This window comes from Schistocerca nitens, chromosome 5, assembly GCF_023898315.1.
Source record: "Schistocerca nitens isolate TAMUIC-IGC-003100 chromosome 5, iqSchNite1.1, whole genome shotgun sequence".
In the NCBI taxonomy this organism is placed as follows: Eukaryota; Metazoa; Arthropoda; class Insecta; order Orthoptera; family Acrididae; genus Schistocerca; species Schistocerca nitens.
The window spans coordinates 369,613,287-369,636,477 of record NC_064618.1 but is presented as its reverse complement, the minus strand read 5'-3'; the positions used below and the strand labels follow the sequence as shown (position 1 = coordinate 369,636,477).

Sequence of the window (23,191 nt, the reverse complement as noted above, 5' to 3'; positions counted from 1 at the left end):
GGTATGCATGTGATTTAAGCCTCAATCCTCTGGTTTCATCAACATCATTAATCCTATGGTATTTATCTGTTGTTGTTGTTCTTGTTGTTGTGGTCTTCAGTCCTGAGACTGGTTTGATGCAGCTCTCCATGCTGTGCAAGCTGCTTCATCTCCCAGTAACTACTGCAACCTACATCCTTCTGAATCTGCTTAGTGTATTCATCTCTTGGTCTCCCTCTACTATTTTTACCCTCCACGCTGCCCTCCAATACTAAATTGGTGGTCCCTTGATGCCTCAGAACATGTCCTACCAACCGGTCCCTTCTTCTAGTCAAGTTGTGCCACAAATTTCTCTTCTCCCCAATCCTATTCAATACCTCCCCATTAGTTATGTGATCTACCCATCTAATCTTCAGCATTCTTCTGTAGCACCACATTTCAAAAGCTTGTATTCTCTTCTTGTCCAAACTATTTATCGTCCACGTTTCACTTCCATACATGGCTACACTCCATACAAATACTTTCAGAAACGACTTCCTGACACTTAAATCTATACTCAATGTTAACAAATTTCTCTTCTTCAGAAACGCTTTCCTTGCCATTGCCAGTCTACATTTAATATCCTCTCGACTCCGACCATCATCAGTTATTCTGCTCCCCAAATAGCAAAACTCCTTTACTACTTTAAGTGTCTCATTTCATAATCTAATTCCCTCAGCATCACCCGACTTAATTCGACTACATTCCATTATCCTCGTTTTGCTTTTGTTGATGTTCATCTTATTTCCTCCTTTCAAGACACTATCCATTCCGTTCAACTGCTCTTCCAAGTCCTTTGCAGTCTCTGATAGAATTACAGTGTCATCGGCGAACCTCACAGTTTTTATTTCTTCTCCATGGATTTTAATATCTACTCCGAATTTTTCTTTTGTTTCCTTCACTGCTTGCTCAATATCCACATTGAATAACATCGGGGAGAGGCTACAACCCTTTCTCACTCCCTTCCCAACCACTGCTTACCTTTCATGCCCCTCGACTCTTATAACTGCCATCTGGTTTCTGTACAAATTGTAAATAGCCTTTCGCTCCCTGTATTTTACCCCTGCTACCTTCAGAATTTGAAAGAGAGTATTCCAGTCAACATTGTCAAAAGCTTTCTCTAAGTCTACAAATGCTAGAAATGTAGGTTTGCCTTTCCTTAATCTAGCTTCTAAGATAAGTCGTACGGTCAGTAATGCCTCACGTGTTCCAATATTTCTACGGAATCCAAACTGATCTTCCCCGAGGTCAGCTTCTACTAGTTTTTCCATTCGTCTGTAAAGAATTCGCGTTAGTGTTTTGCAGCTGTGACTTATTAAACTGATAGTTCGGTAATTTTCACATCTGTCAACACCTGCTTTCTTTGGGATTGGGATTATTATATTTTTCTTGAAGTCTGAGGGTATTTCGCCTGTTTCATATATCTTGCTCACCAGATGGTAGAATTTCGTCAGGACTGGCTTTCCCAAGGCTTTCAGTAGTTCTAATGGAATGTTGTCTACTCCCGGGGCCTTGTTCCGACTCAGGTCTTTCAGTGCTCTTTCAAACTCTTCACGCAGTATTATATCTACCATTTCATCTTCATCTACATCCTCTTCCATTTCCATAATATTTTCCTCAAGTACATCGCCCTTGTATAGACCCTCTATATACTCCTTCCACCTTTCTGCTTTCCCTTCTTTGCTTAGAACTGGGTTTCCATCTGAGCTCTTTATATTCATACAAGTGGTTCTCTTTTCTCCAAAGGTCTCTTTAATTTTCCGGTAGGCAGTATCTATCTTAACCCTCGTGAGATAAGCTTCTACATCCTTACATTTGTCCTCTAGCCATCCCTGCTTAGCCATTTTGCACTTCCTGTCGATCTCATTTTTGAGACGTTTGTATTCTTTTTTGCCTGCTTCATTTACTGCATGTATTTTCTCCTTTCATCAATTGAATTCATTATCTCTTCTGTTACTCAAGGATTTCTAGCAGCCCACGTCTTTTTACCTACTTTATCCTCTTCTGCCTTCACTACTTTATCCCTCAAAGCTACCCATTCTTCTTCTACTTTATTTCTTTCCCCCATTCCTCTCAATTGTTCCCTTATGCTCTCCTTGAAACTCTGTACAACCTCTGGTTCAGTTAGTTTATCCAGGTCCCATCTCCTTAAATTGCCACCTTTTTGCAGTTTCTTCAGTTTTAATCTACAGTTCATAACCAATAGATTGTGGTCAGAGTCCACATCTGCCCCTGGAAATGTCTTACAATTTAAAACCTGGTTCCTAAATCTCTGTCTTACCATTATATAATCTATCTGATACCTTCTAGTATCTCCAGGATTCTTCCAGGTATACAACCTTTTTTTATGATTCTTGAACCAAGTGTTAGCTATGATTAAGTTGTGCTCTGTGCAAAATTCTACCAGGCGGGTTCCTCTTTCATTTCTTCCCCCCAATCCATATTCACCTACTACGTTTCCTTCTCTCCCGTTCCCTACTACCGAATTCCAGTCACCCATGACTATTAAATTTTCATCTCCCTTCACTACCTGAATAATTTCTTTTATTTCATCATACATTTCTTCAATTTCTTCGTCATCTGCAGAGCTAGTTGGCATATAAACTTGTACTACTGTGGTAGGCGTGGGCTTCGTGTCTATCTTGGCCACAATAATGCGTTCACTATGATGTTTGTAGTAGCTTACCCGTACTCCTATTTTTTTTATTCATTATTAAACCTACTCCTGCATTGATTTTGTATTTATAACCCTGTATTCGCCTGACCAAAAGTCTTGTTCCTCCTGCCACCGAACTTCACTAATTCCCACCATATCTAACTTTAACCTATCCATTTCCCTTTTTAAATTTTCTAACCTACCTGCCCGATTAAGGGATCTGACATTCCACGCTCCGATCCGTAGAACGCCAGTTTTCTTTCTCCTGATAATGACGTCCTCCTGAGTAGTCCCCGCCCGGAGATCCGAATGGGGAACTATTTTACCTCCGGAATATTTTTCCCAAGAGGACGCTATCATCATTTAACCATACAGTAAAGCTGCATGCCCTCGGGAAAAATTACGGCCGTAGTTTCCCCTTGCTTTCAGCCGTTCGCAGTACCAGCACAGCAAGGCTGTTCTCGTTAGTGTTACAAGGCCATATCAGTCAATCATCCAGACTGTTGCCCCTGCAACTACTGAAAAGGCTGCTGCCCCTCTTCAGGAACCACACGTTTGTCTGGCCTCTCAACAGATACCCCTCCCTTGTGGTCGCACCTACGGTACGGCTATCTGTATCGGCATGGTCCATGGTTAATGGGGGGGGGGGGGTATTTATCTAGTCATTTCATATTTTTTATATTATTTGATGACTTATCTACTTATTAAAAAGAGTTTGAGCATCAGTTCTGCATTAAATTTATTGGTTTTAAAGCAATGGTATTATAACGTGTCATGCCGAGAGAGATTTGAACACGGATCTCCCGTTTCTCAGTCCAATGCTTTGATCATTCGACCGCGACGCCGACGCTATACAGCTGCCCCAAAATTGCACATCTTGAGTTTGGGCCGTTCACTGTTCCGATTTTGCTTCATTTGCTTCTTCGTGTTTTCAAGCTTGATCTGTGTTCAGTTTTTGAAGGGCTATTCACTGAGACATCTTACCACAAAATGTGAGAGGGGTGCGATGGGGAGTTTCCCTTGTAAGTACGGCTCAAACTCGCCCCCTAGGTTTCGTGAAGCAGCTTCGCTGTCTCGAACCAAGAGGCCGGTCTTCCACATTTACCTGCCACAGAAACATCCGTAGCGGTTACCACGGAACACGTAATCAGTGTGTCAGTAGGCAGCGACGCTTGTCGTCTTTCTCTCTCTCCCCTCCCTCCCCTCCCTCCCTCTCCTCCTCTCTCTCTCTCTCTCTCTCTCTCTCTCTCACACACACACACACACACACACACACACACACACACACACACCGCCTCCTTCTCTCTCTAGTGATCTACGCTGAGGTTGGTTTGCAGCAGTACGCCATTCCTCTGTTCTGTCAGCCTTCCTCTTAACTGCCACGTATGTAGCGCAGCCCACATCATACATAATCTGCCACATGTATGACATTTTTGCTCGTCCCCGGCGATTCTTTTCCTCAGTAGCTCCTTCTGCTATTGCTCTAGTGATATTCTTGTCTCGTAAAATTTGTCCTGTCTCTTCTTGTCTGTCTCCACAGGGATTGGGTTTCCTTTACTCTTCTCAGTACCTCTACAATGGTAACTCTGTCTCTCCACCTGATCTTCATCCTTTTTTAGCCCCAGATCTCTAATTCTTCTAGCCGTCTTCTCTCTTGTTTTCCTATTGTCCAAGTTTCATACCCGTACAGGGCCACACTCCAAACAAATGATCCATTTCCCTATTTCCAGACTGATGTCCATGGCGGTTGGTAAGTTCTTTCTCAGATTAAATTCAATTTTGGCCTGCTGTATGCTGTTCACAATTTCTTTCCGGCTTATACCGTCCCAATTTCTTTCCGGCTTCTACCTTCCCACGTGATACTACCTCCCAAATAAGTAAGTTTCTTTATCACATTTAGCTCCTCTCTTCCAATTCTTATTTTGAGCCTCTGTTAGCACTGCGTACCATCACTACAGTCTTCCGCTTTTTTATTCTCATTTCATACTTTTACAGAAAATGCTTTGCAATGTGCTGAGGACCTATAGCTTTCCTGGATGTAAGCACTGAAGGGAAGAGAGAGAGAGCACATCCTTGTCTCACGCCTTTGCTAATTCTCGCTTCTTGCTTCTGATGAAAATTTCTAATCGCAGGCACTTCATTTTTATAGAAGCTGAGTCACTCACATATATTCCTATTTTTTACCTGCATTCTTCAGCGCTCTGACTGTCTCTTGCCACATAACAATATTACATTCCTTTTCTAGGTCTACAAAGACACTATAAGTTATTTATTATTCTGTATTTGCGACGCATGTCTCCCGTTAGTAGCCAGAGTGAAAAAGTGATATGGATATTATGATGCTGCCTGGTGTGCTCAGAACTGCAGGTTAACTGAAATGTGGGAAAGAATTTAGTTTGAAATTGCACAGCTGTCGCTGCCACGGCCATATTGGACGTGCGGGTAACAGCGAACGGACATCACTGCTCCCCGTATGTCGGTCATTTAGTTATTCAGATCCAGGTGTAAAATCACATAGGAATTAACTGCTGCTCGTAGATTTTGCATATCCACGATATCGGCGTCAACTTTATCATCAGTTCTGCGCAAAATGACTACTTCGTCTATTTGCAATAACTTTTTAGCAGCATGCCGTTTCTTCTTGCAGATGCTATGTTCCCTTTCTTTCAGTGAAATTTCTTTCGAGTTTTTGAAAGCAAACAAGAACAAAAAGTGAGCTGTAATCTCAAAACGAAAGAGTAATAATGCACAGCGAAGCAAAATGAACCAAATTTTATTGCGTAGTCACAGTGCTCCACAGTACAAGATTCAAGTGCACTTACTGTTTGGTCATCTTGGCGCGACCAGAATGTATTTTAACGTGCATGTTATGGCGGCTCACTCGTTCTTCTATTCGGCAGGTAGATGATGTAGCTGACGCAATAGTTATAGAAATATTAGTTTGCTGTATAGATCGTTGTTTCTCAGTTACTATGTGGGAAAATACACTCCTAGTTGTCGTTAGTGTAGCATGGCGGCTAAAACTGGATCAGAACAACAGTTGCATGCATTTTGTTTTTGTCGTCTCTAGTTTAGGAAAATATAATTGAGGAAAATGACTCTTCATTTCCTCGAAATGTAAACGTACTCAAGAGAGCAATAAAGGTGTTTTTTCATTGTTGATCTGTTACTCAAGATAGGTGAATACCGGGCTGGTCCACACGTCCCGCCTCAGTTACACGGCTCGCAGACATCTGAACACGTTCGCACTTTGCCATGGATTACACTAGTTTACACTCGTCGCGGACAGTTGGGGTACACAAATTCCGTCCCGTGGGGTACAGGGTGGCGGCAGGAAGGGCATCCGGCCACCCCCTTAAAACTAACCTTGCCACATCCGATTAACCATGCCGACCCTGCGTAACCGCGGGAAAAAGGCACAAGCGATAGATAGATCTATTACTCAAGACACTAATCTGTCTCCTAAATGAAACAACCAATCTGATCTTCTTGTTTGTTACTGATCGCTTTCAAACTATTTAATTTGTAAATTAGAATTATTTTATTTGCTCCTCCTAAGTAGCATAACATAACGCGGCTCAAGAGCTTTGATCTTCCTGGAAAAGCAAAAGCGCGTAAAAAAAATTGTGCACCGGCGAACGGGATTATCTGGGAGATGAGTAGTTATGACGAGAAAATGTTTTTCAATGATGTCTTCCTAAAGCAAATACAGTTCAACGCCCTCTTAGGTGAGGAATTCGCTGGTTCAACCGCCTATATTACAGAGATTGTTTACTTCTCGTTAGCTAATTTTTCTTTGGGAATAGTTAATGTCGTATATGTAAAAATTTCGTGTATTCGACTGTGATCAACGCATTTGGAATATTTATTGCCGCGTTTGTGTTGTTGAAGAAAAAAGAGAAGTATAGGCGATGAAAATAGGTCCTGGCACTTGGTTTCCTAAAGTCGAATGTTATCAAAGGGGCTGCTGACATTAACATCCCGACCTGGCAGCGGATGGTGATTGTGATGGTGATCGTGTTGATGCTGGTGGTAGTGGTGGTGGTGATGAAGATGCGTTGCATTTGTCGCTCCATGAAACACTACAAAGATGTGTAGAATCAAACTCGTCAGACTGAATCATAATGAGAAAAATTTTGTCACCGTATGGCGCGCCGCTACACTTATTGTGCATAGTGACTTCGGCTGTGAAGGATGGTGGTACGTACTTTATCTGAAATTACCCTTCTTGCAACAAACTGACAAATCTCACTCTTATGTGAACATGGTGACTAACACACATTTCTGATTTTATTTTCAGATGTTGAGTAAATCAAAGTCATGTACCATTGTTGGCAGGGAGATCGCGTTCGCCAGGTTCAGCCTAATTGCAAAGGTTCTTTTTCTTCGTCGCGCTCAGTAGGGATGGGAAAAACCGACCGGTTAAAACTGATACCGGTGTTTTGGTTCTGAATAACAGGTGTTTTTTGATATTTGACTGGCCTAAGTTAGAACAGTTGTTTTTTATTTTTTATTGACAAGCCGATAAAAAACGAAATATCAGTTAGCCATAACAGCAGTGCTCAAAATTTTGGTTTCTTAAATAAACTTTTTTAGAAAAACGAGTAATGTTTATTCGTAAAATATACATTGCTTTGAAATATTGCGTTATAATCGAAAATGAGAAAAGCGACCAGTGCTGTTTTAATAACAATGCCAACAGAAAGGAGCAACAAACACATGGCATAGGAATTGGTAAAGCATTGCTGTGACAATAGTGTACAGTAGAACCCCTCTAATCCGACCTTGGATGGTCCGTCACTCCGGTTAATCCGTCCATGCTCAGGCTCGCGAGCCTGTGCCGACTTGTCACTGACTGGACGCCTGTCGGGCCATTGTTGCGGTGTCCATCGCTGTGCATATTGTTATAGTGTACGTTATTGTGCAGTTTTATACTCTGTTGGGATTAAAAAACGTCGTTGTTTGCTTTATTCCGTGTTCTCTACAGTACTTTTTACTGTAGATTCACCCGGATTTCACACAACGATGCAAAAAACGCTTTTGACATCGCCCTTCAATAAATCGAGCAGAATCCAATGAACGTTGTGTCGATGAAAACATGGAGGGACACTGCAGCTAAATCTAGAATAACATCTGCTTAACAAAAATGTATCACTGACTCTTTTTTCCAAGTAATTTGTTTTCGTTTTTACTGTAAAAACAATGCATAATCATTTCTTAGTTTATACGTACAGTAGTTTATTTCTTTGTAAAAAATTTCTTTTTTATATACAGTGCTATAAACATTTTTTAGTTTACAGTAGATATCATTTATACGTTATTAAGTACAGTACAGTACTGTAACTTGTTTGTCGTTTTACCTTTTAAAACCAATACATATTACAGTGTGTGTAGACGTTTTTTAGTTAATATATTGTTTAACACTGTGTAAAAAACATCTTTTTATATTACTGTAGACGTCTTTTAGTTCTTAAAAAGTTTAACTTTTTGTACTAAATGTCTTTTTATATTTTTTGCAATAAATATAAGATTTTTCCGATAATCCGACCTTTTTTTCGTTCCGACCATGGTCCCAGTCCCGAAGGTGACGGATTAGAGGGGTTCTACTGTACCTGTGACAATGTGACTGACCTATTCGTAGTACACGTACATGCGGTGTAGAAGACTTGCCCCATCTGGTCTATATAGTAGTTTCTCACTGTCGCCTTCGGACATAAATTGTTTTGCAGAACGTCTAGCCTGAAAGTATTTTGCGAATTGCGGTATTAGTGAAGTAAAATACTCCATTTGCTTTAAAAGATTAAAAACAGGAGGACCCACAACAAACTTGGACAGCATATGAGGAGAAAACTTAACAGTTCATTCGTACTTTACGATAAAAATAGAAAATACCTGATTCGATGCCTGCGTCTACATAATATGCTTTTATCTGCTTGTAGCCTTTTTAACACGACAAATTAACATGAAAAATAGGTCTTCAACATCAGTTTTGACCCTTTAGCACTGAAAATTCGTAGTACTCGACTGGTGGTGTGATCCTAGATTACAAAACGATTTTTGAACAGAGTTTCAGAAAACTGGACTCCAAGGAGAATACTATGTATTTTGAAAGTGAGGGAGTCAAAATTTTCAGTCTTAGTTCGATTTCTGCGTTTCCTGCCAGAAATAATAAGAATAAAATACCAAAAACCGGTTATTTTGAGCGATTTTAATAATCAGGTTAAACTGGCGTTGAAAAAAGCAGTTATAACCGAAAATCAGTAGTTTCAGCGATAACCGCCATCCCTAGCGCACAGTGACACTTTATCCTCACGAAGTGTGGGAGTTGTGTGTTTAAGTGTTTCTGATAAGCGTAGGAGACTACGCGTTGTGTGTAGCGTGGTGTCATGTTTGTGTTGGATGATGACGAGAGAAGGGGGAGAGCGGAACCCGGTGCCGGCACGTAACCTGCTGCTCTTGAATAACACAAAAGGGGCCGCCGAGCTTAACGTCCCCATCCGACGGATCTTCATTAACAGTATCACATGCCCTCGTTTCATGAACAGTTGTGAAGAGATTTGGAACTCAATCGAGGAAATTAGCGCAAATTCTGGTGATCGGGAGCCTTACGCCACCATCCCTCCTCCCCTTCGCCGTAAAGCCAAATGGAAAGCAACCAACATGACGTGGCGTTCCAGGCGGTTACCCATCCAAATACTGGCCACACTCGACGCTGCGTACCTTCGGTGATCTGACAAGAAGTGGTATTTTCAGTGAGGCAATGCCGTGATCGCTGTGAAGGCCACAGAGATTACGCTTACTCGTGTGAGACCGCGGCATCAGCATCTGACAGGGTTCGAAATGGGCCTCTTTGTGTGTCTCCATTTGGCCAGGTGACCGAATCGTGTGCTATCCAGTTAGTGAGGCATTCGGGATGTATGAAATGTGAATTGCGAATGCGGTACAACAACACCTATACAATTTACTGGAAACATGTGAAAATTTATACTGAAGGGAAACTCGAAACCAGGTTCCACGTTTTTCGCGACCAGTCACCTTATCCGCGTCAGCTATCCGAGCACACTTACAGGACCGACCAAAATCTCCATATGTCTATTCCTTCGAACATTGCATCGAATTGTATTGATACTGTCAAATAAAGATACTGCACTAATACATTCAGATGTGACAGTGGCCCGATATTGGAAAAATGGTTCAAATGGCTCTGAGCACTATGGGACTCAACTGCTGAGGTCATTAGTCCCCTAGAACTTAGAACTAGTTAAACCTAACTAACCTAAGGACATCACACACATCCATGCCCGAGGCAGGATTCGAACCTGCGACCGTAGCGGTCTCGCGGTTCCAGACTGCAGCGCCAGAACCGCGCGGCCACTTCGGCCGGCCCCGATATTGGACTGCATGGGAACGTGAAGACAGGCATACTCGTCGTGAAGAGTCCGGTCAGCCATGTCTGGTCGCGACTAGAGGGGATCATCGTACTGTGCAACAAGCTTCTCGTCTACCAGGCAAGCACAAGTATGGACTCCCTGCAACACTGTGTGACCCTGCACCATTGGCCACATTTGTCAGCGAACATTGTGGTGACCTGGAAGAGGGCCCTTCTTCTCCCCCCCCCCTCCCCTCCCCTGCTCTCTCTCTCTCTCTCTCTCTCTCTCTCTCTCTCTCTCTCTCTCTCCCCCCCTCCCTCCCTCCCTTGTGCGCTCTCTCTCTGTTAGCTACGGAAGTATATAGAACTTGAAACACGTTCGTACAAACAGCATGAATTATTTAAACACTGTGGGTTAATCGTTCGCTAAACTTGGAAGAAAGCTGCTTACCGCTTTTGGGCCTGTATGTCTGCTGAAAAAGCATATATGGGAGCCCAGATGACGGCGTCAATGTCGGTGTTTCCAGCGAGCTGCTGGCTACTGCCTTGGGGAAGACGGGCGGCCCGGCTTTATGCATAATTCAGGAGGTGCCCTCCCAGACTGCCCAGCTTCCTGCGGCATGTTCGCAACCTCACAGGCCGTGACGGTTCACTTAGTCAAATCACACAACTACGACACGTTGCCTAATTGCTCAGAATCCTTTCAAAAATCCGAAATTTTAAGGAGATCATGTATGTCATCGATGTGAAAAAATATCTTAACGAAAAATGTTCCTGTAGTTCAACAGCTTCCGGAAATTACAGTAAATACTGAAATGGCGTCTTCTGATGATGCTTTAGAGGAATGTCGCCCTTTAGTCGATCGCAGACAGATATCAAGGGTTTGTGACATGTAGCGAGCCAAGAAATTAGACCAGTTCACTAATTTAGTGCTCTTAAATCGGCTTGATACAGGCAGTCGTAACGAATAACAATTATTTGGAAGCAAATAAGATAGCCAATAGAGATTTCATGCAGTAGTGACTGGGAGAGACAGCTGTCTTATTGCGGAATTTAGTTTTTCCAAGTGTCCTTAGCCTGAAGTACCTTAGCGTTAATACAAAATAAAGGCAACGAATTGCCACTATGTTACATTTTTATTTCACATCTGAACTAGCGATTTCGTAACACGAAGATTTGAAGTGCACACGATACAATGAAACTATAGTTTCTTTCCGAGTGGTGGCTAACATGTTCTGAGACGTCTCAACGTGCGTAGCTGATTTAAAACCAACTATGAAAGCCATAGTTCACCAACCATAATAGTAACATATGATGCTGGTGACGCAGAAGACACCAAGGTGAAGATACTGTTGCTGAAACAATAACTTGAATCAGAGAGAGGGGTCCATTAGCGTCGTAAAATTTACAGGGTGACAGTTATTGAACTATATGGAAAAAAATCGTAAATTAGTTACAAACTACGACGTGCACACACATTATTCAACATTTAAACGTAACTACAGATATTCGGATTTAGGTTATGATATGTTCGATATCCCTGCCGCCATTGGCTCTGATGTGGCGCAGACGAATGCTGAAATTCTGCGTGACCCGCTGAGGTGTCGGAAATCGACGCTGTTGATGGCTTCCTGAATGGCTGTTTCAGCTCAGCAGTGGTTCTGGTGTTACAACTTGTCTTTAATATAGCCCCACAAAAAGGAGTCAAATGTGTTCAGATCCGGAGAATTTGGCGGCCAATCGAGGCCCATGTCAGTGGCCTCTGGATACTCCAGAGCCAGAATGCGGTCCCTAAAGTGCTCCTGCAGGACATCACTCTCCTGCTTCGATGGTGTCAATCTCCGTCTTGCATGAACCACATATTGTCGAAATCCGGGTCACTATGGATAATGGGGATGAAACCATCTTCCAAAACCTTCACGTACCGCTCGGTAGTCACCGTGCCATCAAGGAACATCGCACCGATTATTCCGTGACTGGACATTGCACAGCACACAGTCACCCGTTGAGGGTGAAGAGATTACTAGATCGCGAAATGCGGATTCTCAGTCCCCCAAACCTCCGATTTTGCTTACTGACGAAACCATCCAAATGAAAGTGGGTTTCGTCAGAAAACTAAGCCATGCATGCGCATACTAATTCCCATCATGCCCCGCAACCAACGATGCAGTTCGAACATCGTAACGCAAACCATTGAGAAGTTATGAGATATTTCAGTAATTGCCACCCTGTATGAAGGCATAGGAGCTTTGTTGGATGTTAAGAGTAGTTTTGTGTGTGTGTGTGTGTGTGTGTGTGTGTGTGTGTTTGGGCGGGCGCGCGGATGCATGCTTGCGTCAAATGGCTCTGAGCACTATGGGACTCAACTGCTGAGGTCATTAGTCCCCTAGAACTTAGAACTAGTTAAACCTAACTAACCTAAGGACATCACAAACATCCATGCCCGAGGCAGGATTCGAACCTGCGACCGTAGCGGTCTTGCGGTTCCAGACTGCAGCGCCTTTAACCGCACGGCCACTTCGGCCGGCATGCTTGCGTCGATTCGCTCTATAAAACATATAATTTAATAATCCAGCATAGCCGTAAAAGTAGTAATATGTTGAAGAAAAGAAAACATTTTAGATTCAATCCATATTATTGCCCTGACGACTGCTTGCTGCATCTTCGTTTAAGAGAGGCATATGTTTTCTTAAATTCGGGTTAAGTATTCAGTAAGGACTGAATGTCATCTTTCAAATATGAAGTAATATTTCAAGAAGTCGAGTAATACGGATAACATTTTCGCACAAGCCAATTCGAACAAAATGTGAAACGAGAGTCCGCGTTATGAAACAATTGCGTGAAACGGAATGGGTCACAGATGATTAATTTTGAAAAACATCGCAGTTCGAAAGCCTTAGAGATGCGGTACTGGTGGTAAATCGCCAGACAGATTTAAATTTCTTAGTTTCCATAATTACTCCTGGTTGCAAGAGTAGAATTTACTTCACGTAGATGAGGTTCGTGCATGGGGAGATGGAAAACAAAGGAGCGAGGAACTCGACGGTAAACGCTGGGCTGTAAACAACCCGGATGGTCGTTAACGGCGGACTGGAACTAAGGGCCTTGGAACGTGACCGATACAGGCGTGTGTGAAGGGGGGAGGGGCGTTTACGGCCTCTCCTGCAATCTCCCTGCTGTCCCTAGTGCAAATTCCGCTCTAATATATCCAGAATTCGATCGCGTGCGCAGTTTAAACCTCCTGCGTTGCTAACAAAAAGGCCTCTTTAAAAAGTTTTTTCAACACTACTTTCGTGTTAAGTCTTTCATGACTTACGACAACGTTGGACATCCTAAATGCCAACATAAATTTTCTGTTTTAAGTCGAAAATAAAGCTGTTGTATTAACCTCAACTGACAATATGTAGTTTAAACGGCGTTTCAATGCAAAAAACATTGTCTTTAACAGTAAATAAAAAATTATCGGTTTCAAAGACCAAGTAAGCCTACTATAATGTTGCATCGTTAGATCATACATCACAGTTTCTATCTCAAATAATGCACCTCTTGTAGACAATTGTCATTTTTATTTAAGATTGCAAGGAAAGACATTTCGTCTTCCTCCTCCTCGCCTTTTCCCTTTTCCTTACGGGTTGGCATTGTTGCATGCATTTTAGTGACAGATAGTAGCTGGATGCGGTTCCTGACGCCACCACTCTCACGGAACCTGTGTACCCCATCTGCCTGCGACTGGTGTAAATCTCATGTTCAAGTGTGAGACTGTTTTCTGTATGTGTAGCGTGTAACTGAGGCGGGACGCGGGTTCTAGCCCGGTATCCAGTTTGTGTAAGAAACCGCTAAAAGAAACATCAAGGCTGGCCGGCAGACCAGTCCTCCATTCGGGGCTGGCTTGGCTTCCCGAATACCGGAAACATCGCGTTAACGCACTCGGCTCTCCGGACGGGTCTATGTGTTTAACAGTTTGAAAGCCAGTGACATAACAGGAATTTTATTATTTACATCCTCATGTTGTGCAAACCACTGTGATGCCCATGGCAGAGGGGGCTTTCAGCACTGTATCACATATTAGGGTTCCTTCCATTTCCATCCGTCTACAGACAGCGGGAAGAATGAATGCTTAAATGTCTCTATACATGTTGTTATTCGTGTAATCTTGTCTTTACGATCGTTGCTGGAACGATATGTTGGCGGATGAAGAATATCTTTCCCTTAATATGGGTTTCTGAAAATCCGTAAGTATTACTTCGCAGGATAAGTGGCGAAAGTCTTCAAACGCCTGCCAATTCAGTTTTCTCAACGTTTCCGTGACGCTCACCCGGGAATCAAATAATCCTGTGTCCATTCGTACTGCAATTTTTTGAACGTGTGGAATATCTCTTGTTAGTCCTACTTCGCATAGGTATCACACACTTGAGAAATATTCTAGGATGGGGCGCAGAAATGATTTGTAAGCTGTCTTCTGCGAAGAGTGACTGCGTCTCGCAGTATCCTGTCAATGAATCGAAAAAATGGTTCAAATGGCTCTGAGCACTATGGGACTCAACATCTGAGGTCATCAGTCCCCTAGACTTAGAACTACTTAAACTTAAAGACATCACACACATCCATGCCCGAGGCAGGATTCGAACCTGCGACCGTAGCAGCAGCGCGGTTCCGGACTGGAGCGCCTAGAACCGCTCGGCCACTGCAATGACTCGAAGTGAGTGTGTGTGTGTGTGTGTGTGTGTGAGAGAGAGAGAGAGAGAGAGAGAGAGAGAGAGAGAGAGAGAGAGAGAGAGAGAGATCAATCCATTTCTTATCCCTACATATTTGTACAAGTCAACTAATTCCAGTTCTGATTCACTGATGTAGTAGTCTGCGCTTTGTTAAAATGCAGAATTTTAAATTTCTGGGGATTTCAAACAAGTTGCCAGTCGTTTCACCATTGTGAAACATTATCAAGATCTGACGAAATATTTGTGTAGCCTTTTTCCTATATACATTCAACATAAACAGCTGCGAAATCCGAAAAATTTATGAAGTTACTATTGATTTTCGCCTACCAGGTCATTAACAAATATTATGAACAACAAGGACCCCAACACACTTCAGTGAGGCTCGCCTGAGGAGGAGGAGGAGGAGGAGGAGGAGGAGATTAGTTTTTAACGTCCCGTCGACAACGAGGTCATTAGAGACGGAGTACAAGCTCGGATTAGGGAAGGATGGGGAAGGAAATCGGCCATGCCCTTTCGAAGGAACCATCCCGGCATTTGCCTGAAGTGATCTAGGGAAATCACGGAAAACCTAAATCAGGATGGCCGGACGCGGGATTGAACCGTCGTCCTCCCGAATGCGAGTCCAGTGTGCTAACCACTGCGCCACCTCGCTCGGTGGCTCGCCTAAAGTTACTTCTACCTCTCCACCTAATGTAACATGCTGTGTCCTCAGTCCAGTCACACATTTTTGTTTGATCCCTCCATATAGTCGGACTTTCGTTACTAATCGTTGGTTTAATACTGAGTAACAATTGTTATTCTTAGCTGTGTTACGTTTCGTGTAATGAAAAAAAGCAGCTTTATATGTGAAAATTGTGCGTTGTGGAATATGTGTATAGATTTCAGTTTTATGATAAGGATTGCAGAAACCCTTCAGATTTTCTTTTTATTTCTAAAAGTTAGCAGCTACTCACGTGTTCTAAACGCCCTCCGACCAGGGAGTAGATCGTGAAACAACTAATAGTTTCCTTCGAATTGTTGTTACAGAGATGGCCGCATTCATGAAGGCGACCAGATCCTGGCTATCGATGGTCAGCCGCTGGACTCAAACATCTCGCACCAGCAGGCCATCAGCATCCTGCAGAAGGCGCGCGGGCTGGTGGAACTGGTGGTAGCCCGCAACGCTGCCGACGAGGACGTAGCGCCGCCGTCCCCCTCCCCGTCACCCGTAGACCGCTCCCCGTCCGCCATCAGCGACACATCCAAGGCGGGCTCTGACATGGTGGTAAGTGCAGCATCGGATTACGGCCGTGTCAGTGTCTGTGTGTGTGGTTTGGTTAGAATTTGGACGATTAAAAAACCTTTCCTTCCTAATATCATATGTCCAAACTTTCTAGATCTGCAGTATGCGCACCACACTTCGTTTCTGCTTTCTCAATAAGCTTGTGACATAAATACCACTTTTAGGAAAATTTGAAATAATGTTGGCAATACCAATTTTTTATCACTCCACCATCACAGGATGATTCAGCTAAGCTGTTCGCCTCAAATATTTACGGCACTGTTTAAGACATACTAATTCTGTTTTCGCACTATGAACTGTGAGAAAATCGTCACCAAATGACTTTTCGTAGCTGTTTTAATTAAGGAGACAACTTTATCAGCTTCACTTTTTCAACTGAAAACATAGTAATTTTTGTTGTTAGCATCGTAGCTCAAAAAAAGACTAATTCAACGGCGTTTTTCTCTTCAAAATCCGATTACTAGTTTCAGAGTAATTACAATATTAGGATTTATTTGTTTTGAACATGAAACACATTGCTGTATTATGCGGAAATTCGTCGTTTCATACCTAAGTAAAGAAGTACGTCAGGTCTGATAGTGTGTTGTATAGCCGCGATAACAGTGTACACCGCCCAGTCATAGTAATGTGACCACTTGTAAAAAGCCTGAGTAATCACCACCTGCAGCACGGACCGCTGGGAGACGTGCATAAAGGGAGTCAGTGAGGGTGTGTAAGGCACCGTCAGGGATGTGAAGCCGTGCCGAGTCTAGTCCTGTGGTCAGCTGCGCTAGGTTTCTCGGTTGAGGATCCGTGATGCGAACAGTCCGAGAGAGGTAGTCCTACAGATTCTCAATTGGGTTTAAATCCGGGGAGTTCGGTGGCCAGGGGCGTACTGTAAATTCATCCTTGTGCTCTTTGAATCAAACACGTACATAGCTGTCTGCGAAGTATCATCGTGCCAGGGATAAAAAAAAAAAGTATTTGTAGCGGTGGACATGGTCCTCATGGATATGTGCGTACTTGTATTGGACCAATGTACTCTCCAGAACGACGGGATCACCCAGCGAATGTAACGAAAACATTCCCCAGACGTAACGCTTCCTCCTCTGGTCTGGACCCTTCCGACGATTGCTTTCTGTCCAATGGAGTATAAAACGTGACTCATCTGAAAAGCCCATGTGTCGCCAATCAATGGACGTCCAGTTGCGGTACTGGCGTGCAAATTCCAGCCATCGTCGCTGATGAACAGCAATCAGTATGGATGCATGAAGCAGACGCCCGCGACGGAGGGCCGTTGGTTGGTTTATGGGGGTTGAAGGGGCCAAACAACGAAGGCCATCGGTCCCAGGAGGCCCGTTCACAGCAACGTTCGCTGAACGGTCGTTGAGAAGACACTTTTGGTAGCGCTTTGGTTCATCTAGGCGGTCGGTTGCTCAACAGTTGCATGTCTGTTCGCCCGTACACATCTCCGCAGTCATCATTCATGTCATCTATGACCCGTGGTGCGCCTCTGTAGTCTCGGCGTCAGTTTTGGATAGCGCCATTTTGCCACCAACGCTATACATTAACCACGGTTGCACGCGAACGGTTTACAGACTTAGACGTTACGTAACTGCTTCCACCCTCGGCTCAAAAGCCAATCGTCATGCCCCTTTGTACGTCAGATAAGTCGCTCCCTTTCCATATTACGACCAAGACTGCACTGTTTTCTTCGTCCCTCCGACATGCTTCATATACCCTCCACTGTTAGTGCTGCCACCTGTCGCTTGTGAATGTTTATTTCACGTTGACGTCGGACATAGATGGTGCTCATATTAATGTGACTGGGCCGTGTAAAAGGGGCGCAGAGGAAACGTAGCATTCATTCGTCTGTGTCATTCTCGTGTGTCGAGTGCTGGTTAGTTTGAAAAAAAAAAGTCTTTCAAAAACCAAGAGAAACTAGATATGCTGCTAACTTACGGAGAATGCAGAAGGAACACGAAGATGAGTTGAGATACACGCACAAATCTGTTTCGACTGACGGTGTCCAACAAGAATAACAATTCCGTGAATGTGTCAAAAATTGTTCGTGGAAGAGCACTGGAATACTACGCAGAAGGTGAGAAGGCGGCCTTCAACGACCGGAGCGAACGGAATAGGTATTCCTGCAGCAGCTGCTCATAGTCCGCACGTTAGCTACAGAGAAATTACGATTGCCTCTGAAATAAGTCAACCTCGCGTTTTTCGCATTTTGCGCGCACGCGCAAACCGCTTCCATCCACATCTTGTTTCACTTCACAACCAGTTTAACTAGCGGGACAGCAGAAGATGCATGGAGTTCTGTCGCTCGGCTCTGATGCGAATTTAGGACAATAAACGATTCCTTCAAAGAATTCTCTACATCGAGAAATAACCTTTGCGAATCATGGGAAGCTGAATGCATGAAATATAGATAAGCATTATTGGGCAGCAGAGAAACCGTGCTGGATGAGGCAGGTTGAACACCAGAGGCAGCGGAATGTGAACGTTCAGTGCTAGATTATTGGAGACCTACATGATTGGCCCTTATTTCACTGAAGAAACCTTAACAGGTAAAACATACAATTTCTTAACGAATCCCAACCCGCTCTGCTAGAGGAAGTGGCAAATATGTATATGAATGCTGTACCAGCACTATGGGGTGCCCAGTTCACTACTCGATTATGGTTATAAAGCAATCACCCAACTCTTTCCTATTCTTTGGATGTGACGAGAAGGCGTTGACCTGCACGTTCGTATTATTACTTATTTATTTATCACATGGATATACATATAAGATTCCCAGCAACATTTACCCAATAAAATAAAAATGAATATGCAGTTCCCTGGTCTCAATTGACCGTAGAGAGTGATGTCAAGAGAGTCTGTCCATTCCACTGTTGTTGGAAAAACACCTAATGTTATCCTGCCAGCCCCCCTTGAAAGGTCTCTTTGGGACATTCCTCTACAATGTGGCCAATTGTCTGCTCTGAAGCTTCACATCAACGTTCGTATAATTTAACACTGGGTAAAAACAGAGTTACGATGTCTTAAACTGTTCAGAAAATATCTGGGATCAACGGCTTGCTTATTGAGTAAAATCTTATATAAAATGCGAGCGCGCATCTGTTTAGCGTCCATTCGTTGCGATTATTGCCAGAATAAGGACAACTAATAACTTTTTTTTCTCCTTGCATCGGCAGCAAATGAAAATAAGGCGACAGTAAATATACAGGGTGTTACAAAAAGGTACGGCCAAACTTTCAGGAAACATTCCTCACACACAAATAAAGAAAAGATGTTATGTAGACATGTGTCCGGAAACGCTTAATTTCCATGTTAGAGCTCATTTTAGTATCGTCAGTATGTTGTATCACGTTGGAATGAAGCCTCATCCGTAAAGAGAACATTTGCACTGATAGTGCCTGCACTGATAGTGCCTGCACACGCTGTACATGGTACGGAAACAACTGGTTCTCCCGTAGCACGCTCCGTACAGTGACGTGGTCAACGTTACCTTGTACAGCAGTAACTCCTCTGACGCTGACATTAGGGTTATCGTCAACTGCACGAAGAATTGCCTCGTCCATTGCAGGTGTCCTCGTCGTTCTAGGTCTTCCCCAGTCGCGAGTCATAGGCTGGAATGTTCCGTGCTCCCTAAGACGCCGATCAGTTGCTTCGAACGTCTTCCTGTCGGGACACCTTCGTTCTGGAAATCTGTCTCGATACAAACGTACCGCGCCACGGCTATTGCCCCGTGCTAATCCATACATCAAATGGGCATCTGCCAACTCCGCATTTGTAAACATTGCTGCACTGACTGCAAAACCACGTTCGTGATGAACACTAACCTGTAGATGCTACGTACTGATTTGCTTGATGCTAGTACTGTAGAGCAATGATTCGCTTGTCAACACAAGCACCGAAGTCAACATTACCTTCCTTCAGTTGGGCCAACTGGCGGTGAATCGAGGAAGTACAGTACATACTGAGGAAACTAAAATGAGCTCTAACATGGAAATTAAGCGTTTACGGACACATGTCCACGTAACATCTTTTCTTTATTTGTGTGTGAGGAATGTTTTCTGAAAGTTTGGCCGTACCTTTTTGTAACACCCTGTATATGTGCTCAAGTCAGAGCCTAATCAATGTCAAATGCACGAAGGAAAAAAAAATAATAAGGGAGTTAGCTACATCACAACCACGAAATTAAAGGGACTGTGTTACGTCACGGCCGGGTGTAGGAAGGGCGGAGGGGGGAGGGGGGGTGTCAGAAGGTGTGAGATATTAACACGTTATACGTCACAATTTCGGTTAGTTATATTTCCTGCACTATACATTATACTTGAATTCTATCAAGTATATTTGAAGGAGAGTGTTGTAAAGTTTTGAATGCCACCGCTAGAGCGCTCCAGCAGTAGCGTATACCGCGTCAGTTTTAGGCGAGATGGTTGGTTACTATGCAACATAAGACCTTCTGCGTTCGTGAGTTCAGTATAAGCGAGTCTGCTACTTCAGCGTAATTTTATCTTCGAACCGCCCACGGGGAAGAGCACTGATAGCTGGAACAAACAATTTGACTCAACTGGCTCTCTATGTGAAGAAAAAGCCCAGGCCCACCGCGTGTATCGGAGGAGCACGTGGAGCGCAGTCGAGTGAGCTTTAAAGGCAGCCCAATGAAATCAACCCGTACAGCGAGCAGGAACTTGGACTACCGCAAACAACTGTCTGGCGTGTATTCAGGCGCCTCATAATGTACGAACCATACCATCGACAACGAGCCCAGGCTCTTCGCACAAACGATAAGGTAAAGCGTGTAGAATTTGGCGACCTTATGCTCCGAAACATGGAAGAAGGTGAATTGTTCCTGCGTCGTGTAGTTTTTAGTGATGAAGCCACGTATCTACTAAACGGAAAAGTCAACAGGCAATATACCACATACCATGCGCATGCTGAAAAGTTCATGTCGGAATGATTGGCCGATCAATCAACACTAGGATCAAAGAACATAAGCTACATTGAAGGTTGGGGCAGGTGGAGAAACCAGCCGTGGCAGTGCACGCACTATATGAAACCGACCACGTAGTAAAATTCGCCCACACGGAAGTTCTGGCCGGCCGTTGTGGCCGAGCGGTTCTAGGCGCTTCAATCTGGAACCGCGCTGCTGCTACGGTCTCAGGTTGGAATCCTGCCTCGGGCGTGGATGTGTGTGATATCCTTAGGTTGGTTAGGTTTAAGTAGTTCTAAGTCCAGGGGACTGATGACCTCAGATGTTAAGTCCTATAGTGCTTGGAGCCATTTGAACCACTTGAACGGAATTTCTGGCTATAGAGAAGAACTATCACACCCGCTTGTTCAGAGAAGCTATAGAAATACAAAAACACGGGAATAACTTCAACAAGAAAGAAGAAAGCCTCAAGATAAACGGATCCTGGCTTCCAGTGCTGCAGCGAACGACCGTCGCAGGTAGCAAGAGGAGAACCTTGGAGAAGCCCTCGGACGTTCGCGCGCCAGGTACATACAGTCTGCGGCCGCGAGCTCGGCTCCAGTTCACCACCAGCAATCGAGGGTGAAGCTTTGGTATTGCCAGCCACTCGTGCTGGTGCAACGTCAGAAAAATCATCAGCCGAACGTCGGCCGAAGAACCCGAGACAGAAGCCAATAGGCAGTCCGTCACATTCGTCGTCGACTATTGGATGAATTCAGCTACCGTCTAGACTCTAGACCAGAGGTTCCAAAACTTTTGTTTGTCACGCCCCCCCCCCCCTTCTGCCGAAAAGAAAACTTCCGTGCCCCCCCCCCAAAAAAAAACAAATATAGAGATTTTTATTATCAAGAAACTATTGAAAAATTTGTGATGGTGACGTCATGTAACATGGTGGGCTGTTAATGTATCGAGTCGCAGTTATTACGTCATCAGTCTAGTCTTGTGATTATAAGCCACTCCGAAAGTAAAGAAAGTCCTTGGTAAACAAGGAAAAATATTTGCGACCTTTGCAGATTAGTGGATGCGGGCTATTATTTTAAGTTGAGTGTAGCTTATTACTTTCACTCATTATCAAAAGTAGTCACTCAGTCACGGTTTTAACCAACATCACTGATTTGGACGCCTATAGCGCTCTCCATTGTCATTGCGCATAGGTTGGCATTTATGTCAACGACGACAGTTACCGAACGGCGACAAAGGCCCAGTTCCCAGAACCAGACAAAAAATAAAAAATTTGTTTCACGCAATAATCGTGCAGACTACACAGAACTTTAAAAAATATGAATAAAACAACTTCCTTTCCTTGATTACATTCCCTTGCTGCACACCATTTCTTCACCCGTATACGATTTTAGAACTACTCTTCGCTTGCCATATCTAGGATAAACTTTCGCTGTGTCTTCATCCAGAAGAAATACTATTATTAGTTGAAATAACATACCACACTTAACATCAGAATCCATAAGGATCACACGCAGTATTTATATTTAAATCAGATTCACTAGGTTTATTTTATATTGTTTCTTCGAAATAGTTTCTTATAATTTTACAGTATTACCTACGTGTAAGGATAAATAGGAGGAAAATAACAAGTTCTCTTATAATGTATTTATTACAAAAATATTATTTCCACGCACTACCGCTGAAAATGCTCTTTCGCACAAATAAGTGCTTGAAAATGGTAAATACAGTTTCAGTGCTTGTTCTTCTGTGCTGGGATACACCGTGAGATATTTCACCCAAAATAAAGGCTTATCCATCTTCTCAAAGTCATACTTCGCTGAAGAATCATTTTTAATTTCTAAGACTTCCTCATGTAGTCTTTCTGGCAACACATCCACGTCAACGTGAAATGGATCCGTCGCTAACCTATAATAAATTTTATCATCACAACTGTTAGGGAAGTGTCGTTCGAATTCATCAGTGAGGTGCTGCAAATGGTTTGATATTTTACTCTTAGTATCAGTATCCTTAAAATCGTTTTGAAATGGGGCTTCTTCCAGGATTCCAAACAATCTGGGAAAGCAGGAATAATTGCAGGCTAAAATTTTACGTTTCCATAGTTACAACTTGTCAGTAAGCGCTTTGATGGCATCCTGATGAAAAATTATGTTTGACTCTCCACCTTGTAATTTCAAATTCAATGTCTTTAAAGATTCGAAAATATCTGACAGATAAGCCAATC

General features: G+C 43.4%; 1 protein-coding gene across 3 annotated transcripts in view; it reads left to right on the top strand.

Moving 5' to 3' along the window:
* The window catches only part of LOC126260850 (patj homolog), a 470,272-nt gene that overhangs the window by 342,276 nt on the left and 104,805 nt on the right, over positions 1–23,191 (top strand). For all 3 annotated transcript variants that reach the window (XM_049958261.1, XM_049958262.1, XM_049958260.1), the window contains one exon: positions 15,785–16,022. In XM_049958261.1, coding sequence (XP_049814218.1) covers positions 15,785–16,022 — 238 coding nt within the window. The remainder of the gene's footprint in view (positions 1–15,784; positions 16,023–23,191) is intronic.